General features: G+C 39.2%; 6 protein-coding genes across 6 annotated transcripts; 3 read left to right on the top strand and 3 right to left on the bottom strand.

Moving 5' to 3' along the window:
* Positions 1–204: 204 nt before the first annotated feature.
* JH06_5212 (beta-galactosidase) lies at positions 205–1,005 on the bottom strand (the record flags this gene model as incomplete). Its single annotated transcript, XM_014669712.1, has 5 exons — positions 205–304; positions 336–519; positions 551–715; positions 813–867; positions 904–1,005. The coding sequence occupies 5 exons, from the start codon at positions 1,003–1,005 to the stop codon at positions 205–207; spliced, it is 606 nt and encodes a 201-aa protein (XP_014525198.1).
* A 600-nt stretch (positions 1,006–1,605) lies between these two features.
* JH06_5211 (GTPase activating protein) lies at positions 1,606–3,529 on the top strand (the record flags this gene model as incomplete). Its single annotated transcript, XM_014669713.1, has 9 exons — positions 1,606–1,727; positions 1,757–1,856; positions 1,887–2,188; positions 2,220–2,397; positions 2,428–2,562; positions 2,593–2,973; positions 3,005–3,273; positions 3,304–3,442; positions 3,506–3,529. The coding sequence occupies 9 exons, from the start codon at positions 1,606–1,608 to the stop codon at positions 3,527–3,529; spliced, it is 1,650 nt and encodes a 549-aa protein (XP_014525199.1).
* A 135-nt stretch (positions 3,530–3,664) lies between these two features.
* JH06_5107 (transportin-3) lies at positions 3,665–6,850 on the bottom strand (the record flags this gene model as incomplete). The annotated part of the gene is given in 15 exon segments (XM_014669714.1): positions 3,665–4,262; positions 4,293–4,472; positions 4,503–4,621; positions 4,634–4,908; positions 4,939–5,173; positions 5,202–5,315; positions 5,345–5,431; positions 5,456–5,524; positions 5,554–5,938; positions 5,960–6,018; positions 6,049–6,144; positions 6,177–6,293; positions 6,324–6,588; positions 6,623–6,777; positions 6,809–6,850. The coding sequence occupies 15 exon segments, from the start codon at positions 6,848–6,850 to the stop codon at positions 3,665–3,667; spliced, it is 2,796 nt and encodes a 931-aa protein (XP_014525200.1).
* Positions 6,851–8,575: 1,725 nt separating this feature from the next.
* On the top strand, positions 8,576–9,017 carry JH06_5387 (hypothetical protein; the record flags this gene model as incomplete). Its single annotated transcript, XM_014669715.1, has 3 exons — positions 8,576–8,600; positions 8,630–8,724; positions 8,754–9,017. 3 exons carry the CDS (start codon positions 8,576–8,578, stop codon positions 9,015–9,017), a joined length of 384 nt encoding a protein of 127 aa, XP_014525201.1.
* Positions 9,018–9,140: 123 nt separating this feature from the next.
* Positions 9,141–9,464, top strand: JH06_5388 (hypothetical protein; the record flags this gene model as incomplete). The annotated part of the gene is made up of 4 exons (XM_014669716.1): positions 9,141–9,197; positions 9,228–9,284; positions 9,315–9,377; positions 9,408–9,464. The coding sequence occupies 4 exons, from the start codon at positions 9,141–9,143 to the stop codon at positions 9,462–9,464; spliced, it is 234 nt and encodes a 77-aa protein (XP_014525202.1).
* A 35-nt stretch (positions 9,465–9,499) lies between these two features.
* On the bottom strand, positions 9,500–10,122 carry JH06_5389 (translation machinery-associated protein 22-like protein; the record flags this gene model as incomplete). The annotated part of the gene is made up of 4 exons (XM_014669717.1): positions 9,500–9,556; positions 9,584–9,735; positions 9,767–9,880; positions 9,915–10,122. The coding sequence occupies 4 exons, from the start codon at positions 10,120–10,122 to the stop codon at positions 9,500–9,502; spliced, it is 531 nt and encodes a 176-aa protein (XP_014525203.1).
* Between the last annotated feature and the right edge of the window lie 189 nt (positions 10,123–10,311).

The following is a 10,311-nucleotide window of genomic DNA, read 5'->3' on the forward strand; positions in this document are numbered from 1 at the left end:
TTCCATTGCATGCATTGATAGTCAGCTCAGAACTGTCTCCATTACACATCATCCAAGGGACATGTAAATCAAGGGATTCTGCGAATTCTCCACACCAAGTAATATACTCCTTATCTCCATTCCACAGTTCATTTTCAATCTGAGAGAAGATGATAGGACCTCCTCTATCAGCAAAGAAGTCACGAGTGTAATCAGTGAGCACTTTCATCCACTGACCCANNNNTTATTAGCTCGAAGACGAACACCTTCCAAATAGTTCATCCAAACTGGAATACCACCATTATCCCATTCAGCACAGACATATCTAGAAGTAATTCAAAGAGAGAACAACAAACGGTCCGATTCGCATGTTCACAAACAATCCTCGCTCAGCACATTTCGAAAGAAAGAGACGAAGATCAGCATTTCCACCCCAATAATATTCACCCTGAACAGGCTCATGGAGATTCCAGAAAGTGTAAATCTGAATCAAATTCAGTCCATCTGCAACAGCCTGGTCAAGAACATCATCCCACATCTCTATAACCTAAGATATCCAATTCAGCAATACCTGGAGTAGCACGAGGATAGTGAATCGACCCACCAAGAAATAGACTACGCTTTCCATTCAACAAGAATGATCTCTTATCGTAGCTTACTGTATAGGGTTTTCCTTTGAAGTCAGTATACGAAAGGAAATCAGGTTTCGACTGGACCTGAACAGCAGCAGCAATAGCTAGCAAGAATAGTATACGAAAAAAGTGAGATATCCAAATGATAGCTCGATAGAACTGTATTATGGAGCAAAGCACATATTATACAGCAATTAATACTTATTAGCTTCGGATACTCTGCTTTAGATTCATCCGTTTGCCCCTCAATTGTGTTCTATTAGATGGTTTGTTTATTTCACAGATTACACACAAACAGGAACTCCTCCCAATAGGAAATAGGAGAAAGAGTATCTTCTTTATCAACAAGGATAGAACTGACAAATCCAAGTTTGAAGCGAAGTCCTGAATCCATTAATCTTCAATTCAGCTCCAAGGAATCGTTCTAACAAGAATCAACTCTAATGATCAACAAATAATGTTAATCCATATATCATGATCTATAGAATGTACAAAGATACCAAAATCAAAGAAAGGACTTCCACATAATCACTTTGGTTCTTGATACTTGGTAGATTGACGTTATTTTCTTCCAATAACCAGGAATGTCAATCCGAAACGACACTTGGGCTTCGGTTTCATATACGATTTGTGCAAGTGAGAAAAGAAGTGGTTTTCAAGGAATAGAATCGAATATATTCCTCGATTACATTTCATTGAGGATCGATGAGACAACCGGACTTCCGTTTGTCAGTAAGAAGTATCCAAAGTAGTTTGTTTTGTATATTGAAGATTTAGTGAATACAAGGAACTAGAAAGGATTCGAGAAGGTGATGTAGTGTTTTGTCTTAATGGTACTTCTGTTTATGGTAGTTTATGGAAAGATGTTTACTTCTCGAATACAATCGAGATTGATCAACAGAAAGTGTTATTAAGCAGTTTGTTGGAAACTACAAAGCGTTTTTCCCTTCGTCTATTGGATTTGAAGGAGTTTATGTTGGAAGAATTCATTGAAATGAGTTATAGAGAAAAGGGTGTTCCTCGAATCGAGCAAGTGATTCTTCCTGATCTGAAGGTGAATCTTCGTATCGGTACATTTTCATCTAGTTTATCAGCATGTATTGTTTCTATTTCTTCGTAAGAGTTGTTTGGTGAAAGTGAATCAGAAAGGAGTTTTCTTCAATTGTTGGTTCTGCATTATTAGCTATCAATGATGAAGTTGTTGTGAATAAGACGGCTGAATCGATTCTTCTTCTCTTAGAAGAGGTATGTTCTTGAAATCGCTGTGACTTGAAGGTACAACCTCCTTTCGTTCTTTTGATCAGTTGTCCGTATCAGAAATCGCGCATCACTCCCAGTGAGATCATTGAGTATATGTCTCATAATGGTTATCTCACAATGACTCCTTCAACCTTTCAAGATATAGACAAGTCCTATTCCATCCCATCTGACTCTTTTAACCAGGAGGATCTTCCTCAGAAACGATTAGCTCAATCATTTCTTCGTCAAATCGATTACACCAAGCGTCCTTATGGTGTGGATGCTTATATGTTTCCTCAATCCCAAGGGTATGCGATTCTTGAGAAGCAATGGATCCAGTAAGATTTCTTGACTATTTCTGAGCTTTAGAACCAATACGTTGAAGTGGAATCGAAATAAGACTTTATGGAAGAGTTTCCTACATGGAATAGGAGGTGTTCAGCACTTGTCTTTTGGATGGACTCGTCAGTCAGGCAGTCCTTGGGGTTATGGAGTGACTGGAGATAGTCGAAAACGTCATACATTGCGAGGATTAATTCGAGAGGGAGTAAATGAAAAGAGAGTGAGTAATCTGTAGATTCCTTTTGATTTGAGACCGAATGTTTGGTTTTATCTTAGTGGAGGATGGGAGTTACGTCGACGATCTGTGAATTCATATCAACAACTCTGGCAATCTCAAAATGACTCACAACTCAAGTCATTAATCAATCATGTTTCTTTATAGAAGGAGTTTCACTTGTAGGACATTCCACGAACATTTCCAACTCATCCATTATTCTCTTCTGGTATGTATTATCGAAGCAAACAAGATGAAGACATCAATTCTCATGAGGATCAACAGAAGGTTCCTAATATGGTTCAGAATACTCCTAGTATGAGTCAGAATACAACTCAAATAGAAGAAGAAGCTCCGTTCACAGAGTCTTTACGACGGATTCTATTAGCAATTAGTGTAGTTCGAGAAGACATTCAGTATTGTCAGGGAATGAATCTTCTAGGTGGTCTCTTGTTAATTGTGATTATGGAAGAAGAGAAGGCATTTTGGACTCTGGCTGCAATTCTCCAATATGTGTTTCCTGTAGGGTATTTCGACACTACTCTTAGTGGAGCTCGAGTAGATGAAGTAGGATATAGAGAAGTGATTCACATTTCAGGCGATCTTTGAAGATATTGTTCAGGAACGCTATCCTGATCTTTATGCTCGTATTCAGAATGTGGATTCCAAACTATTATCTCTTTCTCTCTCCTGGTTCATGACTCTCTTCATCAATTCCATGCCTGTAACATCTGTAGTGCGAATATGGGATGTAATTCTTATGGAGGGAGATAAGTGTTTGTTAAGGTTTGCTTTAGCACTTCTGGATCTTCATAAGGAAGAGTTGATGAAGATAGAAGATGATGTGATGTTTGCTGCTCGGTTCAGGTGTGTATTTGGAGAATGAATAAGAATTAGACAAATTGGAATACTTCAGTTTGATATTGACTCTTTGTTTACTACAGCATATCGTAAACGAAGTGTACTATTGGGAGAAAGTTCCTTCTTTCCATATACACGAAAGCAATTAGAACAGTTACGTCGAAATAAACGAAATGTAATTCAGAATGTTTCTAAACAATGTATCTCAATTCATGTGATTGATAGTGATGAAGAATAGTGGTGTGAAGTTGTTTGTAATTAAGAAAGAGAGATACTAAAGACACCGAATCGTACTGATTCTTCATTCATGCTGGACTCTCCTTCGTGTAATATCTGAGAGAGACTCCATAGTATGTTCAAACCAATTTAGATTTGAGTTATTCTCCTGTAGTAATCCCTATATCTTACTACCATATTGTATTCCTACATTCATAAAGCTTTCCTTCTCGTTCACAGACAATACTTTCTCAGGAATTGCATCAATTGCTCGAGCCACACTTTGAATGAAGAAATCCCTGAAGCAATCAAAGAGATCATACAATACTGAGATTACTGACACATTGGAGTCATGTAATCGANATCTATCTAACATTCCTCTCATATCTCCTACTAGCTGACTGACTAGTTCTTGACCACAGACACTCAATACATTCCACACGTCGGCTCGATATGAAGCCACATTCACAGCCAGTTCTCCTTCTTCAAGTTGAACCTCCTGTCCATATGTAGCCAGTGTTTCAAGGAACCTCATCACACTGTTATTGGCTTCACGATGTTGAAGTTGAATTCCTGGTAATGCTGCTTCCGTAATATGTAGTACCATATCGCCTGTTCTGAAGAGAACTTCAGGGATATTTTGAAGTGATCGACCACACAAATCATAGAAATCTTCCACCAGATTCGGATTTTGGATGTAAGCTTCTGGTGAGACAGAGAGGAGTGTAAGAGTAGAATCACAAAACACAGAAAGAATATGAAGAACAAGGTCATGACATCTATCTATCATATCTACTCATCTTATTTACTGTTGATAGCATCCATATTCACCAATCAACACACTACCACAGTATATGTAACTCCCGATATGTGACTTGGCATATCCTGTTAGAATGAGTTCTGTGGTGGCAGGTAATAATATCAAATATGCATCTCGATCAAGTCGCATGAAATACTTGAAGAAACGACACATTGCTTCTGCTACATGTCTATTCATTGTTCATCATCTGTTGTCCTACTCATCAGATCCTAACTGACTAACCAGCTCTATGAAGAATTGCCAATTTCTATTGAAATAGGCACAGATGTCTTGTGTAGCTGTAGTCATGCTTCGAGACACAGAGAAACGAATAATAACCTATGAATGAACCAATCTGAACATATTTACAGTCAAAAGATGGAGAATCGCAGTCAGTCTCTCACTCCGAGACTCCTCTTGATTCTGTAAGATAATTTGGGCTTCTTGAAGCTGATGATCGAGATATTGTTGTCGGATCATAGATGCTTGCTCTGAAGGAAGTCGTTTCATCACCAAACAAAGTCCTTCCATCATCTTCATATCATCACTGGGAGATATTCCTACTGTACACTGGTTACTTGAATGCATTGTTGAGGGAATGACAATGTGCTGTTGGAGAATACGATCTATGCCTCATTCCCTTTCCTTGTCCTTACTGGCAAATTCAGGATTCTGAAGAATCAGTTGACCACCTTCTTTACAGACACTTCGGAATAGATCAACAGCAGCATTCTGTAGAGAAGGATCTGTCATCTTTTCGTAGCAGAAGACAAGCATACGATCCATCACACTGAGATCAGTACATAAAAGTGTGCAGTAACTACTCAATAACAAGAGGGATGTGTTTGCCAATTCACTGATCGAAGGCAAGGCAAAGATTGCATTCACCATCTACGTTCTAATTCTCCCCCACATCTACTTGTAACACACTGTTGCGATTAGCTTCATAAGGAACACCAAGAAGTTTCAAGGCATGCAACAGACTTTCGGTTTGCATCCATTGGGATTGTTGTGTTTCTGGATGCTGAATTAGCTGGATGTGAACATATCAGTGAATCCTACCAGCGAAGCTGCTTGAAGGAAAAGGACATGCATGTAATCAAACACATCATTTCCATGCAACAATTGATGACACTCCACAATCACATCCTATGAATCATACTCTTCTCCAACACAGACTCCAATGGCACGACGTTGCTTCTTGAATTCATGTCGATCCTCAGAGGACATGGCTTGTGAATTCTATAGTGAAAGAATCTCCTAGGACCTACTTCCGGAAAAACAAGATGAGGAAGAGAAGCATCGATAAGTTGTCGTAGCAACAGATAGACAGGAGAGTTGGCATCAGGAGGTGATAGTACAGTGAGAAGATCCAACCAGAAATCAACACAAAGCTCAGCAATATCCATAGAAGGGAATGAATAGAGTGTGAGAAGTGTTTGAAGGAGTTCGTCTTTCAGAGTGTTACTATCATCCATTACAGGAAGAATGTAATCATTGCCCAACTGGATAAAGATCAAAACGATTCGTTTACACATCTCATAGTCACATGTTGATATTGCCTCTTCTGCTAATGGTTTCATATGAGCAATCTGAGGAATCACAATGTCAATCACAGCTTTATGTTGAGGGAGAACAAAGTACCTTGTATTCAGACTAAACAATAGAACATACCACCGTAATACTTCACTCAGAGCATCACTACAAACTTCAAAGAGACTAGGAGTATGGATTGCCTGATTCTCAATTCCTTCATCCATTTATACTTGAAATAGAGCTGGAAGCAATGAAGTAGATGCCAATTCCTCTGCTTTGAAACATCCTAATGAAACCCAAGCTTGGAAACAGGAGAATATCCTTTCCTATTCTGAATCCTTCCCTTCATTCCTACTACCATCTGTTCATCTTGAGGATAAGAAGAGAGAAGACTATTCATGTATTGGAGTACATCGGAAGAACTCTGTTCCATATCATGAATCTTCGCTTCTCGTTGTTCTTCAAAGATAGGCATCTATTCATCAAAGACGACAACACTCCTTACTCGTTTGCTTTTCACTTCAATTGGAAGCATGCTGAGCACGTTCAGAAGCATGTACTCATTTCCACTGGCTCCAATGTTCTGAACAGTAACAGCAACAATATTCTTAAGGTCACTCCATCGCAATAGCAAGGTTGCAATGTCCAGACAAATCTCATTTCGCACTGTTGACCGATTGTCCTTATATTGTCGTGCAACTGCAAATAACATGTCAAATAACTGCTGGATCTGATCCTGAGATAGTTCATTAAAGTCATATCGGATCTTCCTATACCCCTAATTTCCTCCTTATTCATACATACGTACAAATTGTATGTGCTCCAAAGAATACATATGTAGTGTTTGTTTCCTTCAAAAGTTCAGAAGCCATCTCCCAAGCAACTTGTTGACGTTGAAATTTTTGCAACCATATGTTCGCACTACTCTGGGTTTGTTGGTCCCTGGAATAGTAAAACAGCTATCACTCACACAACACAAGTTCTGTTTACATCGATTGCTTGCTTCACATCCGATATTCTGTCGAACTGCATTGAGAATGAATTGAATTCTCGATGAATACTTCGTGGTTGACGAGAAACTGTGCATGAAAACCATCACCAAAATCGAGACGAATTATGGTATGGGATCCCCACTTCTCATCAAGAAGAAGAATCGTTGGAAGAGAGTTCGAGAGAAAGGGAAATGAAATGAGCTAGAATGTGATCATTTGGATTAGTACAGAGACAATTATCAAAAGTCTCCTCAATTGTGTTCTTCTTTTCATTTCCACTTTCAATACGACAACATTTCTCGGTAATATCTGACCTGTTGATTGTATAGTTCGTGAACTCGCTTTCGTTTCTGTGAATTGTATATAAAGCATTCTGTTGGTCTTTCGAGTCAAGAATGAAGTATATCGTGAGTAACGATGTATTGAGTTTTCGAGTCCCTCGAAGCAAGAGTGGTTTATTCGGCGGCATCCAATAATTTCTCAGGAAAAACTAGTTCTCGAATGATTGAATTAGGGTGGAATCAGGAATTGTATTAGAATGAGTATAAATGAAGAATTGATATTCGGAAGTGAACCCTATTTCTGGTGAGAGGAGTCATAATAGTTTTGGTTATTCCCTTAGCACCATGGGTAAGAAGCAGGATCGTCGTCTCACTTTCTGGCAGAACTTCATTGCTGGAGGTATTGCTGGAGTTGGTTCTCGTACTTTCACGTCTCCTCTGGATGTGGTAAAGATTATTGCTCAGGTGGGTTCAAAGCAGCACACTGGTTTCATTGGAACTTTCAAGAACATTTATCGTCAGGAAGGAATGAAGGGTTTCTGGAAGGGTAATGGTGTTGCTTGTCTTCGTCTGTTCCCATATTCTGCTATTAACTTCGCTGCTTTCGGAGAGATGAAGAAGATGCTTTTGGATCCTGAGACTGGAAGACTGTCTAACTGGAACTCTTTGGTTGCTGGAGCTGTTGCTGGAGTGATTGCTACAGTTGCTGTGTATCCTTTGGATATGGTGAAGACTCGTTTGACTGTGCAGGTTGATGGTGAGTTGAAGTACAAGGGTATCATCGATGCTTTCCGTGTGATTTTCAAGGAGGAGGGTTTCTTTGCTTTCTACAAGGGTATGACTGCTTCTATTCTTGGTGTGATTCCCTTTGGAGGTTTGACTTTCATGTCTTATGAGATTCTTGCTTATGTGTGGGGTAAGCCTCGTTCTGAGTTGAATGGTTTCGAGAACTTCATCAATGGTTGTTTGGCTGGTTCGATTGCTCAGACTGTATCCTTCCCATTCGATACTCTTCGTAAGAAGATGCAGGCTCAGAACAAGAAGGCTTTGACTTCAGATGTGGATGTTGAGTTCAACGGTCTGTGGGATTGTGCTTGCAAGACTGTAAAGAAGAACGGTATTCTTGGTTTGTGGAGAGGAACTCTGGCTAATCTTGCCAAGGTGGCTCCTTATGCTGGATTGATGTTCTTCTTCAATGAGATTTGCAAGAACTATTATCTGTACAAGAATGGTTACACTGTATCTCCTTGGACACCTACTCCTAAGGAAGGCGTTGATCAGAGTTGGTCCATTGATGAGTGCAGAGCATACTATGCTAGTCTTGAGAACAAGAAGACCGAGGAATAAGTAATTTAGTTTTGTTGTAACGCAATGAGTTAAGAACTAACTCTTCTTTTGTTTGTTTGAATCCTGACCGTTTCTTTTCTTCTTTTTGATTGACACCTTACACTATTTGTCGTTCGAGTTATTTCTCGTATTCTCTTATGACTGATATTGAGTGTCCTGCAGGTAATTTAACCAAATCTTCTTGACACTAGATTCCATCCCTGATATCCAACATTATCATATTGATTCTGATGTAATCAGTCAGAAAGCTTATTATATTTGGAAACGATACGGAAATGCTGATGCGGTTTGACAACTTCTCTTCTTTCATTGTAGAAAGCCAACTATTATCTTGCAGAGAAGGAGATACGAATGGAATCACGACTTGAAGAGGTGTTTCGATTACTTGACAATGAGGGACGAGGAGAATGTTCATTTCGGCAACTTCTCGCGTTTGGAGACTTTATTGGAGTCGAATGGACATTGCTCTACTTACGGGAGGCATTTAACCTATTTGAGGCTTCCGAAGAGGCTATCATCAATCTATCTCAATTCCTTCGGTTTACCGTAAGTGAATTGAATGGTCTTGATATCCTTTGACCACTTTTCTATGGAACTTTGACTACACATTTACAATTGTTCAACTATGTAGTGGAAGGATTCATCATTTTCACCGGATTTGACTATAGAATCCAAGAGGAACTCCAAAACTGCTTCGTTTCAATGCCCTCCTATAAGATCTACACTGTCAGCATTAGTGACTTTCTCTATCTTGCCGAAGTACAGCTGATTTCGATACCTAATACATAGTATTTGGCTCCAGAAAAAGATCGGAGTTTTCATCTACGAGTGCTTTCTGTGATTGATGTAACTTCTCGTCCAACAACTGAGTTGTAGAGTACTCGCGATGGATATATCACCAAATTCGAGTTCTTTACACTTCTTGCCTTGCTTTTACCTGTCCTATTCTCTTAACGATCTCACTTCTAGAAATCCATCACTGCGCCTGAACTGGTTCGAAGAATGCAAAGGTACATCAACAAATGATCGAACATGTTCGTTACAAACAGACCATAAACGAACTAAAATAGCTTCTTCCGAGTCTTTCCATCAACTACATACATACACTCCAATGGGATCTATAAGTTAGAAAATACAACATCCACAACATCATAAAGTTCATTGCAAACATTGGCTAACTCCTGAACGACATCGCCCTGAACAGTGACTTCCATCATATTCTCTGCATTCTTTTCAGAAGAAGCTCCGCATGAGAACTTCTTGCCAAATGCCTTTGTTGCCGCCTTTATATCCACATCTACTCTTCAACTCTCTTCTCCATATCACACCAAATAATTCTAGACCACATACTGTAGTCATATGCTTATGCTTTTGTCGAGTCTTCACCGAAAACGTCAATTCCTTCTCCTTCTTCATTTTCTTTGGATCCTTCTTCTTAGGAGCTATTTTATAACACATAACAAAGTCTATTCTTACCAACTATATTCTCTCGAGCATTAATCGCAGCCAGTGTGGCTTCGGCCATTTCTTCGGTCACATCAAGTTCAGCAAGATCTGGATACAAATCAAGATGGTTTTCCTTCAACCATGGTTTGCACAAGTCGAATTTCGCACCATATTCACAATATTCAGGAGGCATGCCACAAACAGGACATAGCTCCACGTCTTTCAAAGTAGCGGACATTATCAAGACAAATGTGAAGATGAATGATCCGAAGTAAATGGTATTCTATCAATCTATTGAAGTGGATGCGTAGAATGGTTTGGGATAGTTTGGAAGGTACTAAGAGGATAGAACAGAGAATTGACCTATTCATAGGACAATAACTATGGAAATGATATGCATATATTGAAACAGTCAATCTTAATAGTA

The sequence above is a fragment of the Blastocystis sp. subtype 4 genome, assembly GCF_000743755.1.
Source record: "Blastocystis sp. subtype 4 strain WR1 chromosome Unknown seqid_0428, whole genome shotgun sequence".
NCBI classification, from domain to species: Eukaryota; class Bigyra; order Opalinata; family Blastocystidae; genus Blastocystis; species Blastocystis sp. subtype 4.